The sequence below is a fragment of the Rhipicephalus sanguineus genome, chromosome 3, assembly GCF_013339695.2.
Source record: "Rhipicephalus sanguineus isolate Rsan-2018 chromosome 3, BIME_Rsan_1.4, whole genome shotgun sequence".
Taxonomy (NCBI): domain Eukaryota; kingdom Metazoa; phylum Arthropoda; class Arachnida; order Ixodida; family Ixodidae; genus Rhipicephalus; species Rhipicephalus sanguineus.
In genome coordinates, this window is record NC_051178.1 from 78234547 (window position 1) to 78253684 (window position 19138).

General features: G+C 48.6%; 1 protein-coding gene across 2 annotated transcripts in view; it reads left to right on the forward strand.

Moving 5' to 3' along the window:
- LOC119386764 (uncharacterized) overlaps nt 1–19138 on the forward strand; it is a 72501-nt gene that overhangs the window by 46157 nt on the left and 7206 nt on the right. For both annotated transcript variants that reach the window (XM_049413235.1, XM_037654040.2), the window contains one exon: nt 6890–6967. In XM_049413235.1, the coding sequence (XP_049269192.1) occupies nt 6890–6967 (78 nt within the window). The remainder of the gene's footprint in view (nt 1–6889; nt 6968–19138) is intronic.

Here is a 19138-nt window from a genome sequence, read left to right on the forward strand (position 1 = left end):
TGCGTGGAGTTCAATAGGCTACAATGGGACGAGGTATGCGCGGCAGTAGACGGGTCCATACGCACAAGAGGGAAGTGGAACCTTTTAAAGCACCTACTGGGTGACGCGCAGACTAAGGGGAATCAAAGGCAAACACTCAGTAAAGTCATCCACAGGCACAAGCAGGAGGGAGGTACCGAACAATCTTTTTTGAATGCGGTTGCGGATAAATACCTCCCCATAGGGCCGACGCCGGCGAGGATTATCCGCAGATTGAGTGCGCAACGGTAGAGGAGCTGGACGCGCCCTTCACCGAATCGGAGATAACGGTGGTGCTGCACAATTCAAACAGCAGATCGGCTCCGAGGCCGGATAAGGTTTCTAACAGACTATTACGGAACTTGGACGATAAGGCAGTGGAACTGCTAACTGAGGAGATCAACAGAGTATGGGAGGAAGGAGTGGTGCCCGACGATTGGAAAGCGGCCTCGGTGATACTGATTTCAAAACCTGGAAAATCCCTTGATTTGGACAGCATGAGACTGATATCGCTAACTTTGTGCATAGGCAAGGTAGCAGAACACGCGATTTTGAACAGGGTTTCCGGGTATATAGAGCGTAGGGGCCTCTTTCCACATAATATGATAGGTTTCCGGCACGGGCTATCTACGCAAGATGTTATGCTAATGCTGAAGAAGCAAATCTTTGATAGCGGCACTCGGGACGTGAGGGGGATTCTAGCCCTGGATCTCACTAAGGCGTTTGACACAGTGTTCCATCGATACATACTGCAGGCCGCGGCGGGCATGGGCCTGGGAGTCAAATTCCAGGCCTTTGTCAGGCCGTTTCTCATGAACAGAACTGCTACTATTCAAGCGGAGCAGGTTCGGTCGAGCAAATACAAATTAGGACCTCGGGGTACCGATCTCACCGCTGCTCTTCAATATAGTCATGAAGGGTCTTTCAGACAGGCTGGGTGGCCTCCGGGACATAGGTCACGCACTTTACGCGGATGACATTACGATTTGGTGCCCAGGGGGTTCCCTAGCGGAAATCGAGCAAGCTTTACAAGCGGCCTTGGACGAGACGGAGACCTACCTCGCGGACACGGGTCTCAAGCTGTCTCCGAGTAAGTCGGAGCTGTTACTTTACAGACCGGCAAGGCAAGGAGTTAGAGGTCTAACACCCTTAAACCAGCTCCCCGTGGCATTATATGCGAGTGGACAGAATATCCCTAGAGTCGACTCAATCAAAATCCTAGGCCTGCTCATAAACGCGAGGGGCTGTAATGCCAGAACAATTACCCACGTTACAGCCAAGACAGAGAATATGCTAAGGTTAATCGCTAGGGTGTCCAACCGAAAGAAGGGGTTAAGTGAGGACAACCTCCTTAGGATGTACCACGCGTTTTTCATGAGCCATATTAACTATGTGGTGTCAGCGCTAATATTGACTAAAGCAGAGAAAAGGAAGTTAAATATGCTCATGCGTAAGGGCCTGAAGAAAGTCCTAGGCTTGCCGATTTTCACGAGCTCTGACAGGCTAGATCAGCTCGGAATGCACAATAACATAGACGAGATAATAGAGGCGCAGGTCACTGCCCAGGTGGTTAGGCTATCGTCGACAAAGGCTGGCAGGAGAATCCTTGACGAGGTTGGCATTGCTTCTAGGCTCATAGAGGAACGGCGGACAACACTTAGTCGGGAAACGAGGGCGACCTACTTGGTGGGGCCCTTCCCGCGAAACGTACATCCGCAGTATAACGAGGGTAGACGTAAAGCGCGTGCACGAGCCATCTTGAGGAGAGTTAAAAATGACATGGACTCCGCCGTCTTTGTCGATGCAGCGAAGTACGAGAATAGGAGAATGTTCGCGTTGTTGGTTATAGACTGGTGGGGGGAGCTTCGCTCCTCCGCCTCGGTAAGGGCGGCCACCCGTGTATAGCGGAGCAAATCGCGGTAGCGTTGGCTTTGTCTGACCCAGAGCGTTCCTACATTTACACCGACTCGAGGGAGGCAATCAGAGCTTTCGAATCGGGCAACGTCGCTCGAGAGGCGGCCTCCATTCTAGAGAAGAGGGCTTGTCCCGGCTCTCATTTTATTACTTGGTTCCCCGCACACATGGGGAAGAACGTTCTCGATGGCTTCCCAAACCTCAACGAGCTGGCCCACGATCGTGCGCGAGAACTCACGCTCCGCGACGGTCTGGAGGCTCCGGAGGGGCAGGAAGGGACTCAGCAGAATGATCCACTTCTGACATTTAACGAAGTCACTAAGCATTACAAACTAGGCAGGAAGGTCTATCCTCTTCCTCACTCTAAGCTTAGCAGAGCTCAGTCAGCTACTCTGAGAATGTTGCAGACGGGGTCTTTCCCGTCGCGGGGCATCCTCAGTAAGATGTACTCGGACGTTGACGCTGGTTGCCCCGACTGCAGTGAAACCTTTGTTCCATGGCTCACATGCTCTGGCGATGTCCCGCGTTGCCTAAAACCCTTCTCTCCAGCGAAGCCGAATGGGCGGAAGCCATCACAAGCACGGCACTCCGAAAGCAAGCCCAGGCTATCCAGAAGGCCCAGGAAAGGGCGGAGCGTCAGGGCGTTCTGTCCTCTACGTGGGCGCGGCCAGCGGTTACAACGGCCTCCCGTTAGGGGGTCCTGTCAGTAACTCCTCAGGATCTAATAAAGTTCGTTGTCTGCCTGCCTGCCTGTCTGTCTGTCTGTCTGTCTGTCTGTCTGTCTGTCTGTCTGTCTGTCTGTCTGTCTGTCTGTCTGTCTGTCTGTCTGTCTGTCGCCGTGCCTTCCCCTTTTAAGCAATCAAGGCTGCTCCCCCTTAAAGTGCTGTCTGTGCACCTTCTTCGATCATGAAACATTCGTTTTCTATTTTGTATACGAAATCCTTATATTCAATGCATGCATGATGAAATGAATATAACGACAGGTCTCAAGGTAACACCATATGAATGAAGTGCCAAATTCAATTATCAGTCTGACAGAGGGTGAAGACAACAATCGAATTACAATGCAGAATGCGCGAATTTCAGAACATGCTGTTTACTGAAAAACAATGCGTAGGAGGGACAGGAGCGTCGGAATAATTGTGATCGCAATGTTTCCAAATATTTAGCTTGTCCAGCGGCATGAAAACCGTCGAACAGCGAAGCTGGCGCCCCTTTCGTCAGGCATTACATGTCACATTTTCCTCCTAAGTTTCGGCAAAGTTCCCCATAACTACTTTATGTACCCTTCTCTGGCTCGTGCTAAGCGTCTCTTCTGGTAAGCTCCGGTTGGCACCGGTGAAACGACCGGCAGCCTCGTCATTGTCGTGTAGTCGCTAGCACTCGTGATCTCGCGCGTACACTGCTGTTCAATGAACATGTCAATGTCGTAGCAAGATTAATCCCCGCACATGCGCGCTTAATTCGCTGCGAGAAGGAAGGGGCGAGTGGCCCACGTGGGCAATCCCCTCTCGCAGTGAATGTTCGCCATATATTCATGTTGTGAAGGCGTGGATGTACAGCCGAGGGGCTACGACACTTGTCTTCGGACCGTGTGAGCCCACTTTCAAACACCGCCTTGCCAAGAAAACATTTTTTTCTTTTATTTATTGCTTTATTCACTCCCCATTGGACTTACACTCCTTCTCTGAGGTTGGTCACGTGACCCCCTTTCCATTCCCGTCTCACGAAGCTGCTCCTTTCCTCTTGGTCATGCAACTGTTCCTGCGAACACCGACGACACCGGCACATGGTCTACAATGACAGCTTCGGCGTAACAGAAATGATTATATTTACCTAAAACAATGGCATGCTGCCCTATGCAAAGTATAACAATGCTAGAAGCGCTGATTTTAACCGCTTCTTTCTCTTGATTATGCTATTAAAGCCCTGGATTTTTTCATTTTGCACTGCGCATCCAAAGTTTAAAAAAATATAATGGTTTTGGTGCAGGTTTTCGGAGCGTGGCTTGAATATATATGAAATTTATATTAGTTAACTCCATCAATTATTGTCATGCACAGTGTAGAGAAGCGGGACACGAGCGAAAACGCCAAAGCGGGCAGAAAATCTTGTGCATGCCTGATCAAGACATTCACATTGGCTCTGCTGTGCCACCACTTGCGCAATTTATTCGAACTCTTCACTGACAAAGATGAATGAGTGTCGCTCAGTTCCTTTTCTGAGCATTTCATTTCTCATGGAAATTCATGTATGCATGCAGGACACAGGGGGGATACAACTACGACTCAATGGCGCAGTTCTGGGAACATCGAGGCGTCACGTACAAGGCAGAGTACATTTCGCTTTTCCGAGCGGGTACTCCTTGTGGCACCCTCATGCTATCCCGCACCATGCAGCAAAGCTGGGTCAATTACTTCAACCCATGGGTGGCTTCCATCCTAGATTCAAACATGGATCTTCAGGTAGTGCTTGACGCATACGCATGTGCCGCTCACGTGGTGGAATATCTAAATAAGGCCAACCAAAACCGAGCAGTGCAAGAAATTGTTAAAGTGAAGGGCTGCACGGATTACACGAAGGCACTAAGGCATCTGCTTGTGAAGATGCCTAATGCGATTAAATAGTGGTATGCAGCTGTACATACATACATGTCTATCACAAATTGTTTGTCTTAACTTATTGCCAACTCAGAACATCTCGACAGCTGCACTCGGAATTTGCAGTATCCAGCATCGTAATTATAGGTGAATTTTTCCTGATCTAATGTTTTCTGGATATACTGGCGAAAAAAAACGCCAGGCCTGCGCAGAAAGCGCAGCACAGTCACAGCGAAAGCTCGAACAGCGGCATTTCTAGAGGCCGTTATAAGCTCTATTGTGGCTACTAATACAACTACACTAGCAATCTACACTAGCAACTACACACCCACTACTCCACACCCAATACGCCACAAATCATAATTTTTGTGAAGTTGGGAAGCACCCACCACGACATTACTCCTCATTCTGCAGCGAAGCGAGGTACCATCTGTAAGGCATTACGTGCAGTTTCTTGATGCGACGGCTGATGACGATGAAGAATTATGACTCAGCCTTTTGTAATGGGTTGGAAGCTTTAAAGGACCCACTAGTTACGTAACTTGCATTGTGTGACGCCCGGTCGTTATTTCACTCTCCCATCACGCTTTATAACATACGCTAACGTGAGAAGATAGAGAGAGGGAATTATATTTATTGAGACCATGAGGAAATGGGTCATGGGAGCCTTATGGGCTCCCTTGGAAACCAATAGATGTGCACTTGCGAGGAACCAACTACGCTATAAATCATAATTTTTGTGAAGTAGCGAAGCAGCCACTACGCAATTTTTCGTCATTCTACGCATAACCGTGGTACCTGCTAAACACCTATGTGCACTTTGTTGACGCTGTGGCTAATGACGATGAAGAATATGGCAGAGCTCTTTGTAATGGGTTGGAAGCATTCAACAACCCACCCGTTGTGCCATTCGCATTGTGTGACACCGTGTTAGAGAATTCGCGTTGAGTGACACGTGGTTGTTATTTTACTCTTATAGAACGCTACATTACATATGTCAATGTGGTTCCTTCCCGACATGAAGCCTGCATAGGGTCTTTTTGCAAAGCAGTTCCAAGCACAGGGATGGGTCTGAGGTAGAGTACAGGGCTCCCACGCAGAGGGCCCAGGTTCGAACCTCGTTCCATCCTGTAATTTTTTTCCTATTTCGAGCGATAGTGGTTACGGACACCGGCGGCAGCGGACAACTACGGCGCCAAAAACGGCCCTTGTTGTAATCTCATAACAGCTTTCGCTGTAAAAAATCTGCCCCATTACTCAGCTCCCCCCTGATAGACATCAAGGCGAAATCCTTGTCACCTTCCATGCCCCTTCATTGAATTCTTTCATGGATGTTTTCATCGGCCTTAATTGTGTCCCTAGTTGAATTTTCTGATACTTCTGAGTCGACTGTATCGATCTTCCCCACTCCCTGAACATTTCTCAACGGAACGTCACGTGGTGCTGCAATGTCACACAGGTCGCCGCACCTTTTACCAAGTGAAAATATAATGTTACGACGAGTCATCTCTCACGCTAACGTGAAATACTCCGGCGATCTCGCATCATGACGACACCAAATCAAGCGCCTCCACCTTTTCTCGCCGACCGAGCGCAGGGGCAGTTTCTGTACCGCGCGCAGTTTTCCCTACTGCACATCGTATTTTCAATGTAACCAACTAGTGAGGTACTTAACGATGTCGCTTTTTTAAACGAGGACCCGGCGCGGTAGCGCTCTCCGTATCTGTACAGGCGACATATGTTTGGACACACCAAGGAACTGCAGCGACACTTCTGCTGATTTTCATCTGCCCGAAGTTCTTTATTCAAATCAAGCCTTTGACCGAGGCATCATTGTAGAAAGTAGGTTTTGCGTCAACAAACAGCACCGCTGACACATTGGCTGCCATCTTTAAATTGCGACCGGATGCTTTCTTGCTACTGCAGCCATAGTTAAGATTTAGATATAGGGCATCAGCTTTTCCCCTCCGCCATGAGGAAGAAAAGGTGCCTTGAGCGACCAGACTTGCCGCCTGGTTTTCCATCTGCTTAACAGCAAGCCAGCAAATGTTTGGTGAATTTTGGGTCATCTTCCTACTTAGGGCTGTTGTGCGAACTCTCCCTTAAAGCTATCCCTTTTCGCTGCATACGACCTCGTTTCAACAGGCGTGTATCACAAATAGTTTACCACTTCAGTACAGCAAAGAGGATGCGAATCACAGTATGATTAACAAAAACACGCCTTCAGCAAGAAAATATCAGGTTAACAAATTGTCTATTCACGCATTGAGTATACTGCGAATATTGTACTCTTTTATGTAGTAATCCCTCGTGTTTATGATGAAATGCTTAAAAGGCAAGCTGCATGCTTTTTGCAGGCAACTCAACGAACAACTACACTATCATGTACACCGATGGCAGCTGCGCAGTGGTGATTGTTCACCACCAAATCGAAGGTAGGTGTTTCGATGAATTATGCATGCGAAATACATCGGGGCGAAGCAAAGGCACATTGCCAGGCTTCGATCTATCTATCTATCTATCTATCTATCTATCTATCTATCTATCTATCTATCTATCTATCTATCTATCTATCTATCTATCTATCTATCTATCTATCTATCTATCTAGCGGCCTACCAGGGGCGTAGCCAGAAATTTTTTTCGGGGGGGGTTCAACCATACTTTTTGTATGTTCGTGCGTGCGTTTGTCTGTGCGCGTGTATATATACGCAAGCAAAAGTGAAAAATTTCGGGGGGGGTTTGAACCCCCCCAACCCCCCCCCCCTGGCTACGCCCCTGCGGCCTACGTATGAGTGCTTTTGTGCTGCTATTTTTCACTTGGCATGTGACGAAATTGGCATAAGAGGATATGAGCGCATCACACGCACAGTACGCAGGTCACTATATGAATAAAGTGATGTGCCTGTCGCGTACGTAATTGAACCTTTTCTCACAGGTCATGGGTGGCGCACAATTGTATACCACGGCCCGTGGTATGCGGGTATGCACTAAACGATATCCTCAGTGTATGATTACGCGTGGTCGTGACGTTGACGACAGCAGCAGTCTGCATGTTCAAGACGAAACTCCTTATTTGGGCGAACTTGTACCTGGAAAATGAAAGGGTCAAATCACAACCAATTAAGCTGTACGCTGATGGCAGCGAGAAAAGCGTCGGCCGTCGAGTGATCGGCCAAGCGGTAAAGCGCGCCGGCATTTATAAATGTGCCACTGAAGATCCCAGCGTTATCCCTGATGGCCGCGTAAGTTCCAGATTAAACTCTAATATTCGTGTTATTCGTTTAATCTTATCGTAAGGCTCTAAAACAACCTGGAAGGTTTCCACTCATTCGATCGTGATTTGCACAATGCAGTTTTTGCACTAACATAAAGCACAGTAAAGCAGGAGCGCGTATGGCATTACGCCCCTGTGAAAAAGTGTCGTCCCGATGCTTAAGGCAGAGAATGGAAGGAATAAAATATGCGAACACAAAAGAACAATTAAAAACAAAGAAAAAAAGTAGAGTCATCAGGTTTGCTAGCGTGTGTAAAACAGCTTAAGGTGCACGACATGAACGAATTCAGGTCGTCCGCGGGGCCGCTGAGCGAGTGTAATACGTGCGGGATGACCTCGTAGTCCAGAGCGTGAAGACGTCGGAACACCTTGGTGCACCTGAAGTATCGATGAAGAAGTATTTCGCTGAATCCACGCCGGCGTATTGGTATCCAGAAATAAACAACGACTCCGGCTTGGTATTCCATATTGGCCGTCGAATATAGTAGTGACGGCTCTCAACCCTCCGCTGGGTCTTGACGCTCTGGCGGGCAAGCTGTTGAGCTTTTTCGGCGTGCTGTAAGTAGGTAACCACTTCAATATTTTTTCATCGGTGACTTTAGGTAGCACAGCGGCGAGCCTCATTGCTGGACTCCTTCCGTACACCAACTTGTATGGCCTCCTCTGCGTCGTTTCTTGCACAGCTGCGTTGTATGCCAAGGTCACGTACGGAAGGATGACATCCCACTTCATGTGTTTCACGTCCACCTACATGGCAAGCATGTCGGCGATGGTTTTATTTGAAGCTCGGTGATGCGTTTTGTCTATGAATGGCAGGCGGTGGCCCGGCGGTGCCTTCTCTGGCTGTATTTCAGGATCGCCAGAGTTAGGTCCGCATTAAAGCCGTACCGCTGTCGCTGATGATGACCTCTGCGGCGCCATGACGCAGAACGATGTTCTCAAGGAAGAACTTAGCTACCTCGGTGGCACTGCCTTTGAGCAGAGGCCTTGTCTCAGAGTAGAGGGCGAGGTAGTCGGAAGCTAGGATGATTCATTTGTTTCCGGAAGTGGACGTTGGGAACTGCTCCATTTAGTGCATCCCGAGTGCCTGAAACGGTCGGTGAGGTGGCTCGATGGGTTGCAGAAGTCCGGCTCGTCTAGTCACTAGTGTCTTCCGTCGCTTACGGTGTCGACAAGTCCTTGCGTAATGGGGGACTTTGGCAGTGAGGCGAGTCTCGTACTATCTTTCTTGTATCCACTCTAGTGTGCGCGAAAATCCAAGGTGTTCAACCTTCGGGTCGTCATGAAAAGCTTCCAGAACCTCTGCACGTAATGCTAAAGGTATAATCAGGATGCAGTAGGCTCGACGTGGCGAGGAGCTCTTCGTTAGGATAACGTCGTTTCGCAAGAAAACAACGCCAGCCTTCGCTTTAATACCTTCACAAAAACGTCGGTCTTGCCTTCGAGGTGCTCCGCAAGGCTTCTGAGCTAGGGGTTCAATCGTTTTCGTTCAGTGAAGTCGTCGGCACTTGTGGTTCCCAAGAAGTAGTCATCGTCCTGGTGGTCATTTGGAGGCGGGTCGACGGGGTCGCAAGAGAGGCAGTTGGCGTCAGAGTGCAATTATCCGGACTTGTAACCAACGTTAATGTCGAATTCTTGAAGTCTCAGACTCCGGCATGCGAGGCAACCTGAAGGGTCCTTCAAGTTAGCTAGCTAACACAAGGAGTCGTGCCGCTCAAAACTTTGAAGGACCTGCCGTAGAGGTAGGGGCGAAGCATTGATGTACACCCGATGTTTGCAAGACACTCCTTTTCTACTGTGGAATAATCGGCTTCCGCTTTGGATAGCAACCGACTAGCATAACAGATAGCCATTTCTATTCCGTCATCCTTCTGCGCAATGATGGCACCGAGTCCTGCGTTGCTTGCGTTGGTGTGGTTGAGTTGAAAAGAAAAAAAGTTGGGCATGGGCATATGGATGGAGGTGGGAGAGAGAAAAGGAAACTGGGGATTGGGAGATAGCCCTTGCGCAGGGAAGACGTCTATACCCACGGGTCGTCTATGTTCAAGGAGCGGTCTCGGGAGGTTGCCTCATCCATCAGCGACATCATCGGGTGTTGGCATTAGTGTTGACCTGCCTTGCGAGACCCACGGGACGGCTCCGCGTGACCCCATCGCTGCACATCTTTTTCGGAAGCCACAGAAGATCCCCGTTTTTAGCAATGCCATCGGGCCTTGTCCCGAGTGTTCCTTTCTGGAGGCCGCGGAAGATTGACGCAGTCAGCATCACGGTCGGGTGTAGTTCCGAGTGTCTGGCGGGGCCAGGGGTTGAAGTGTACTGCTTCGCTTGACTTCAAGTCTCGATGTCAACTCCATGGAGCTCCCAGGAAGCTGCAGCGTCTCCCCGCAACACCGTCAAGTTTAGGCACGAGTGTTGCTACGCACTACTAGACCAACGAGTCGGAACACGAGGTTCTGCTTAACCTCCAGATCAGCTATCCCCGTCATCGCTCGACCCTATGGCAGGATCTATTGATGCACTACAACATGACCTCGCCTAGCCACTTCGACAGCCACAGGCATGTTCGTCACATCTTTTTACCCTTGGCTGCTAATTTTGGTCTACACAAAATTAAGGAGGCGATCACGAGAGCACGCATACGTATTCAGATAGATAGATAGATAGATAGATAGATAGATAGATAGATAGATAGATAGATAGATAGATAGATAGATAGATAGATAGATAGATAGATAGATAGACAGACAGACTCATAGTTCCTATGGTTCTCTAGGAAATTCTTCGCATTTAAAAACTGCAACCACGCTCGGGTACAGACCGCGCCGCAGTCATTGTGAAGGTTCGATACTGTTTGAGACGGTTCCATTAAGTTTGCTCCCACGGCACCATTAGTCGAGATTGTTCTGGAGCTAATGCAAGGCCCAGCAATAACATTTGAGTTTTGACTATTCATGTATAAAGACGATGCGTTCCGCCGACGTATGCCGTACGTAGACCGACGTATGGCGTGAGCCTGACCACCACCCTTTTTAAGGGACTGTCTACTGGTCGGAAAATTTTTTCTGATTGGGGTGAAAATGATAACATCGTTCGTCACATCGGCGGCAACGAGCATAATTTTGCCCCATAAAAAATGAGTTGTATTTTAATTTGATGTTGAAAATCGTGAAAGAATGACCGTTAGCGTCAGCCAACGGCGATGTGGTTCAATCTTCTGGTAGGGCATGAAATCCTCTCAGGTAGACTCATTTTGCATACAAACAAACATGTATAACTTGAAATTGTATTTTACGCACTTGAGGCACCTTTCGGTTGCGTCAGAGTGTAATTTTGTGCATTTTTTTTTCTCACGCAACCAAAAATGCGCTTGGTGGCGCTGCTTGGAACGCCATCATCGATGTCGTCTGCTTCAACTCATGCGCTGGTCGTACTGTGCCGCTGTATTGTTGTTAGGATGTCTCATATGTGCTGCGCTGTGAAGGCGCGCATTTATTGTCTCTTTTTATGAATTGACTTGGCTTGGATTGCGGCAGCAGTGCTAAAATACCCGAAAAGACCGCGATTACATCAAAAAAGTGTTCTGTAATCGTAAAATAAGGCTTCCTTTGACCGCTTGCGCGCTGAAAACTACTGTTACATCCATTACAATAGTGTTCAGCGAAAATAATGTAATCCTAATGAAATCACATGTGCTTTCGGTTTTAAGTTTTACCAGCACTAGAATCGTCATCCCGCCCACCACCCAGTGTTGTGGCTATGTTTCACCGAACGCAGATAGAAAAATTCTGTTTTAAAAATATCTACCCACTTTCCAGAGAAACCGCTGCAAGGTTGGGCACTACTGACGGCACGCTTTCAGTTGCGCTACAAAAGAGAAAAGCGATAAAGGATGGTAGACCATCCCTTTACTATAACTGCGAGGAAGCTGGTCACACGTACCGACGCTGCCAGGACAGCGAGATGGGATTACGTGGTTTCGCCGCCGTCGCGCCTTGTCGGCAGCACGGTGAACGGCCACGTGACATCGCCGACTATACCGCAGCAACTGGCGGGATACCTCGTCGAGCGTCGCGTATACCATTGCCAGGACGCTACATCTCTTCTGGGCTTCGACCATACGGTACCTTCATCCGGGGCTCGTCACTTGGCCCGCATTCAGAAAACTACGAGCAGCAACCACTGAAGGTGTGGTTCTTCTTGGCCGCATTACTTAAGGTCATGCGCCGCCGATGACGACGCTGCCACGAAATCGACGGCGCTGCCACGTGGCGTCGTCACATCTTCCTCCAGGAAGTTTCCGTGAAGTTTCCGTCCAGAGTCCGTGGACATTAGCCGTAGTATTCGTTAGAAAGAAGGGTGGATGCCTCGGTTATGGGTCTGTTATTTTCCTGTCAGAAGGAAATGACGAAGCTGTACGTGTGCCCCCTCGAAGACAACTTCAACGTGACAACGAAGACAAATCGAAGACAACTTGGACCAGCTGTGTACCCCAAGGTATTTCTGGTCGATGGATTTGAAGAAGGCCTACTGGCAAAATGAACTCCACGACAACTTCAACTTGACAACGAAGACAAATCGAAGACAACATTTTGCCTACTGGCAAAATGAACTCCACGACAACTTCAACTTGACAACGAAGACAAATCGAAGACAACTTGGACCAGCTGTGTACCCCAAGGTATTTCTGGTCGATGGATTTGAAGAAGGCCTACTGGCAAAATGAACTCCACGATAGCAATCGAAGCAAACCCGACTTCATCACGCCAGACGGCCCTTTAGAACTTAAGGTCATGCCGTTCAGGCTTTGTTCTGCACCTGCGACGTTCGAACGCTAAAGGAGACAGTAGTGGTGGGCTTAATGTGAGCCTTGTCTCGTCTACTTCGATTATTTAGTCATTTTTGAGCCAATTTTGAAGACCACCTTGAACGTATTGAGAAGGTATTGGAGGCCATTAACTCATGCGGGCTCACCCTCAAACCAGAGAAGTGCCAGTCTGCGTACAGAGATCTGCCCTTCCTGGGACCCGTCATCAGCTAATCTGCAGTTCGCTCAAAGCTGCAGAAGAGTGGAGCAATCGCGAACTTTCTTCAGCACGTCGACTAGAAGGCAGTGCGCCGGTTTCTTGGTATCTGTGCTTATTATCGGTGCTTCGCGAATAACTTCTCTCCCATCGCCGCACCGCTCACATACCCATGGCGTACAAGTCGGGCTCAGACGCCGATTACTTGTCGCGCACCCTTATTGATCCGCCGTCGCAAGACGATCAGCGCAGACGACATCGTCAAACAATAAGCGCAGAAGACATCGCCGAGCATCTGCGGAATGATCGACAACTACAAAAGCCTTGCCGAATACCTAGAAGACAAGACCGATTTCTCCCCGACAGCATTCAGACTCGGATTGTCTCTGTTCTCCTTGCGAAACAGCGCACTCTCAAACGTTCTCGTTGCGCCCTCGGTACTGCAAGCGGAATTCTCCAGACACTGCCTGACGACGTGACTGCTGGTTCTCGGCTTCTCGCGTATGCTCGCGAGGATTCACAAGTATTATTCGCGGGGCCTTAAGCGCACGTCGACAATACGTGAGAACATGCCGCGACTCTCAGCGACTCAAGACACCGTCAACCAGGCCAGCAGGATTCTTACAGCCGATCTACCTCCCTTTTCAACCGTTCCACCCGATCGGGATTGACTTGGTGGGAACTTTTCTGGCTTAAGCATGCGGTAACAAGTGGAATGTCATGGTTGCAGGCTATCTTACCCGCTACGCCTAAACGAAAGCTCTGCTCAAAAGCGGTGCCTCCGTGGTAGCGAAGGTCTTCGTAGACACCATCCTGTTGTGGCATGGTGCTCCGAAAGTCATCACCGAACGATGGACTAGCTTTTACGGCGGTAATAACTCTAAGCATCCTGCGATACAGGGAGGCCAGTCATCCCACGACCACCGTTTACCGCCCGCAGGCGAATGGCTTGGAAGAACGCCTGAATAACCGACATGTTGACCAGGCACGTCCACGTCACACGCAAGAACAGGGATGCCATTGTTCCCTATGCAACTTTCGGCTACAATACAACAGTTCAGGAAACGACACGGACGACACCGTTCGGGCTTGATTATGGAAGGAACCTAGCAACGACGCTTGACGGCGTACTGCCAACTGTGACAGACGAAGGCAACGTGCACACAACCGGTTCTCTGCAACCCGCCGAGCCGAAGAAGCCCCACATCTCGTAACACCTGTGTATGAAGAACTAGCAGAAGATCGGTAGCTGTCATTCGATCACTCTCGACGTTCCCTGGAATACCACCACGGCATCCATACGTGTTTGGGTCTCGATGACAATACACGGTGAAAACCTTCTTCGATCTCACTTCTGACCGTACAGGGTACTTCAGCGTCTCGGCGCACCGGTCGGCGAGGTTGTCCCCGACGGCATCGCGAGCTCTCAGCGGCGCTGGCCACGCCCCGGGATCGTGTATGCGGTGCGCCTTAAGGTGTTCTTTGCGCGCTAGCGAAACTTTAAAATGTCATTTCCCACATCTTTCTAAGTTTCCTTTCTGTGCATGTATATGTTTATTTCGTTGTTTTCGTGTTCTCTCGCAGTATCGGGATGATGCTTTTCAAACGGGGTCTTTGCCAGCCCTGCTTATTTCTTTATTTGTATGCTATCAAACTTCACCTACAAGAAACTGCTTTTACCGTTCGGCGCAGGCGGCACCGCAATGTGCGTGAAACTTTTACACTGTTTTAGACGGTTCAAATGAGATTATGTGCACGGCACAATTAGTGAAGTTTGTTACCGTAATCCATAACCACTCGATCACCCGCCGCGGTGGTCTAGGGGTTATGGTGTCCCACTGTTCACCCGAAAGTCGCGGGATCGGATCGCGGCTGCGGCGGTCGCGGTTTCGATGGAGGCGAGATGCCAGGCGCCCGTGTTCTTAAATTTAAGTGCACGTTTACGAACACCAGATGGTAGAAATTTTCAGAGTCCTCCATTACGGCGCCACTCATAGTATTACCATGGTTTTGGGACGTAACAACCCAACCATTATTACTGTTCGGGAACTAAAACAAACCCCAGCGATAACGCAAGAATGGGTGACGCGTTCCGCCGACGATCAGATAATGGACGGCCGACGACAGTGATTGCCGCTATCAGTGAGCGTAGTGGGTCGCTTGTACTTTGAATTACTTTGAGTAGCAGTTGTTGCGTATTGTTTGCAGTCACAAAAATGTGCACTGAAAAATCGACCTGAACTGTGCTTCTCCGGCATTAGCAAATTCATATTGTCAAGAACAGCCGACTGCTTGTTCGAACAATGTGATATATTTGTAAGCGATCAATACGAGGTTCATGACATCTGTGCACTTCCTTCAGTCATGATGACACAACAATGCGTGCTTGCTCCATTGGTCCAGCAATGTGTAGCATAACCGTGCCCCGCGGGTCGGAGCCTTTACGAGGCACATACTGCTCGAACACAAACGGCGTTTATTTGAGACGTGTACCTGCTTTTCTTCTCGAAATAGGAACGTTGAAGTGGGGAGGAGGAAAGGAATAGTCATGCGCATGCACAGTACCCTGGTATGACGCAGACACAACAATATGAGAGAAAGCAAGTATAATATCAATATCAGTGCTTAGTTTCTCCCCTTTCTCCTTGAGTGAATCGACCACAAAAGCAAATTTTTTATTTCATCAATAAAAATCTGCGCCATCTGAGGAGAAAAACCGTGCTTTGGCGAACTCGTAAGAACGCTCTAAGCAATTTAAAAATAGCGCCAAAAACCACGCCTTCTCATTTTTCATTGTTTCTGAGTGTACGCGTTTTGTTATATAAAAAATCACAGCATATCCACGGAGTGAATGATGATGAGTGGGCGAAGCTGCGGAGGTTCATCGGTAAACCGTGAATCTTCCGTGAATTCTGCCCAACCGACGTGAGATCGGGCGCGTTTATACTAAAGGTTCGATGAGTTATGACGACTTGCAGTTCACTTTAATTTTACATGTACGCTGTGAATTTTCATTGTTTAGAAAACCATTGCTTTAGAAAACATCTGGCGTCTTTCGTTAAGCAGCTGGCGTCTTTTCGTTTTGCTTTAGAAACATCTAGCGTTCTTTCGTTTTGCTTTTAGAAAACATCTGGCGTCTTTCGTTGGTTTATTTCATCAATCAGCGGCATTTTGAACAAAATTTTTATTGTTTAATCACGCACAGGAGAAATCTCACCAGGCACTACCTTGGAGGTAAACAATGGCTGCTAATGGGAATGAGAGACAGAAGAAGTCGGCTTTTAGCTAACACTTACACTTCTACTTCTACTAACGTTTCCTACTGGAAGATGCCAATGGCTGCTAATCGGGAATGAGAGACAGAAGAATTCGGCTTTTAGCTAACGCGCACGCTGCGAATTTTTTATTGTTCAACAACGCACAGGAAAAATCTCCCACCGGCGCCACCTTGGAGGTCAAAGCGTAAGACTTGTTGCGGACTACGACTACTACTACTGCTACTACTACGACGACGACGACTACGAGGGACGAACGGGTGCCGCCTTAAGGAGCTTCGCCCCTAAAAATTTGCGCAGATTGAACTAAGTCGCGCAAGGCTGAGTCCCAGCTGAGCTGGTGGGCACCTAGCTGTCCCTGACTTGGCCAGGCTTTTACCCTCTCGCCTCTTTCTTTCCCACCCCCTCCTGTACTATACTATTGCCGTCTTTATTTTTGTGCTTTTGTGATTGTTTCTTTGTATCTCTTTCTCTCTATATTTCTTTCTCTGTCTACTTGTTCCTCTCTTTCTTCCCTTTCTTTCTCTATTTTTCTCTCTCTCTCTTCTTATGTCTCCTATTCTGAAGCATTCCTCACTAAGCTTCCCTTACGGAGGCCTTGCTTGGTGCTCTTTTGAGTTAAGGTACCGCTAGGGCAACCTTCGTGTCCCCTTACCTCGCTCCTTGCACCAAAAAAATTCCTGCCAGGAACGTTGTCGAACGTGTGCCTGAACGGCTGACAAAATGTTTCGCTAATTATGATGACGCAGAGAGAAGAGATGAAGGTACAGAGAGACGACGAAGATGGAACGCTTATGCCAAATAAAGCTTCATTGTTTCCTGGAGCTATTTCTTAGGAAGAGAGAAAAAAGAAGATACTCAAGAAATGGGAAACGGTACTTAGAGAAAGGCCCTCTCATCGCTCACCGTTCGTGCTGGCGTCTTCCATGAATAACAGTTCTTGTTTCAAATAGGCTAACCATGGCTTCCTATACACTTGTATTATTTACATGCCATGCGATCTGCTTCCACAATGATGCAGGTGCAGTCATCGGAATAAGAGAAAATCAACTTTGTCTAGGCAAATCCAGTGGTGCAGCCGCATGTGCTACAATTTATGGCCAGGAAACCCGCCTTTCCTTTTCTGTTGATTATCGCAGCCACAGAGAGTAGTAAACCGTCGGGGTACAGGCGAGCGACTTGTGCCTGAAAGATGGCGCCTCTCCACCGCCACTGGCGCAGCCTATGCCCAGGCCACAATCCGCCGGTTTCAGTAAAGTCACTCACTCACTCACTCACTCACTCACTCACTCACTCACTCACTCACTCACTCACTCACTCACTCACTCACTCACTCACTCACTCACTCACTCACTCACTCACTCGCTCACTCACTCACTCACTCTGTGGCAGCAGGAGTATTTTAATGCCTTGGAGAAGTAAGCCTGACCAATAAACGTTTTGACAAGTTTAATGTGTTCTCGTGAGAACAGTAGGGTGGTTTGTACGAGCGTGGTTCATATGTCCAGCAAACAAAATCACTAGGGAATTCCAACTTAAGGTCACGGAACCGAACAGAAGCCTAGTGCGGAATGTCATGCGTTATGACCAAGGGGGATAGACATTCTTCAATTATTCTGACCATCTGTGACAACTAATAAAAAATGATCAAGATATCCGAAGACCCAGGAATTGGGTTCCTGGGAACCGCTGCTACAAGACTGTCTTGCTTTGCTTGGAACAGTTCGATCCACAAAGGAGCGATGCACGACCCGATGCACGCCCTTTTACAGCGAAAGCTGTTATGAGATCGCTTCACCGGCCGTTTTTGGCGTCGTAGTTGTCCGCCGCCGCCGCCGCCGGTGTCCGTAACAGTATCGCTCGAAATAAGAAGAAAAAAACGAAATAAGAAAAAAATTCCAGGATGGAACGAGGTTCGAACCTGGGCGCTCTGCGTGGGAGCCCAGTATTCAACCGCCGAGCCATGCCGGTGCTTGAAATTGCTTTGCAAAAAGGTTCTATACAGGCTTCATGTCGGGAAGGAACCACATTTACATATGCAATATAGCGTGGTAGATGAATAAAATAAGCACCAAGCGTCGCACAAAGCGAATTCTGTAACCAGGCGTCACACAATGCGAATTGCGCAACGAGTAGGTTGTTGAATGCTTCCAACCCATTACAAAGAGCTCTGCCATAATTCTCACGTCGTCATCAGGCACAGCATCAACAAAGTGCGCATAATGCCTTACATGCGTTTAGCAGGTACCACGGCTCTCTGTAGAATGACGAAAAATGGCACAGTGCCTCCTGCCCTACTTCTCAAAAATTACAATGATTTATAGCGTAGTGGGTTCCTCGCAAGTGCACTTGTATTGGTTACCAAGGAAGCCCATAAGCGCGTGATCCATTTCCTCGGGGTCTCAGTAAAATTACAATGATTTATAGCGAGTGGGTTCCTCGCAAGTGCACTTGTATTGGTTGCCAAGGAAGCCCATAAGCGCATGATTTATTTCCTTGGGGTCTCAGTAAAGTTCTTCGCCCCCCCCCCCCCCCGTCTCTCTCCCACGTCAACGTATGTTATACAGCATGACGGGAGAGGGAAATAGCGACCGGGCGTCACCCAATGCAAATTACATAACTGTTGGGCCGTTTAAAGCTTCCAACCCATTACAAAGGGCTGAGTCATAAGTCTTCATCGTCATCCGTCGTCGCGTCAACAAAGTGCACATAATGCCTTACAGATGCCTCGCTTCTCCGAAGAATGACGAATAATGGCTTAGTAGCTGCTTCCCAACTTCACAAAAATTGTGATTTATGGCGTAGTGGGTACCTTCCCAGTGTACTTGTATTGTAGCCCCAAGAGAGCTTACAACGGGCTCTAGAAACGCCGCTCTTCCAGCTTTCGCTGTGACTGCTGCGGTTTCAGCGCAGGCCTGGCGTTTTTTTTTTTGGCGCCGTAGTTGTCCGCCGCCGCCACCGCCGCCGCTGCCGCCACCGCCGCCGGTGTCCGTAACCACTATCGCACGAAATAAGAAAAAAAGGAAATAAGAAA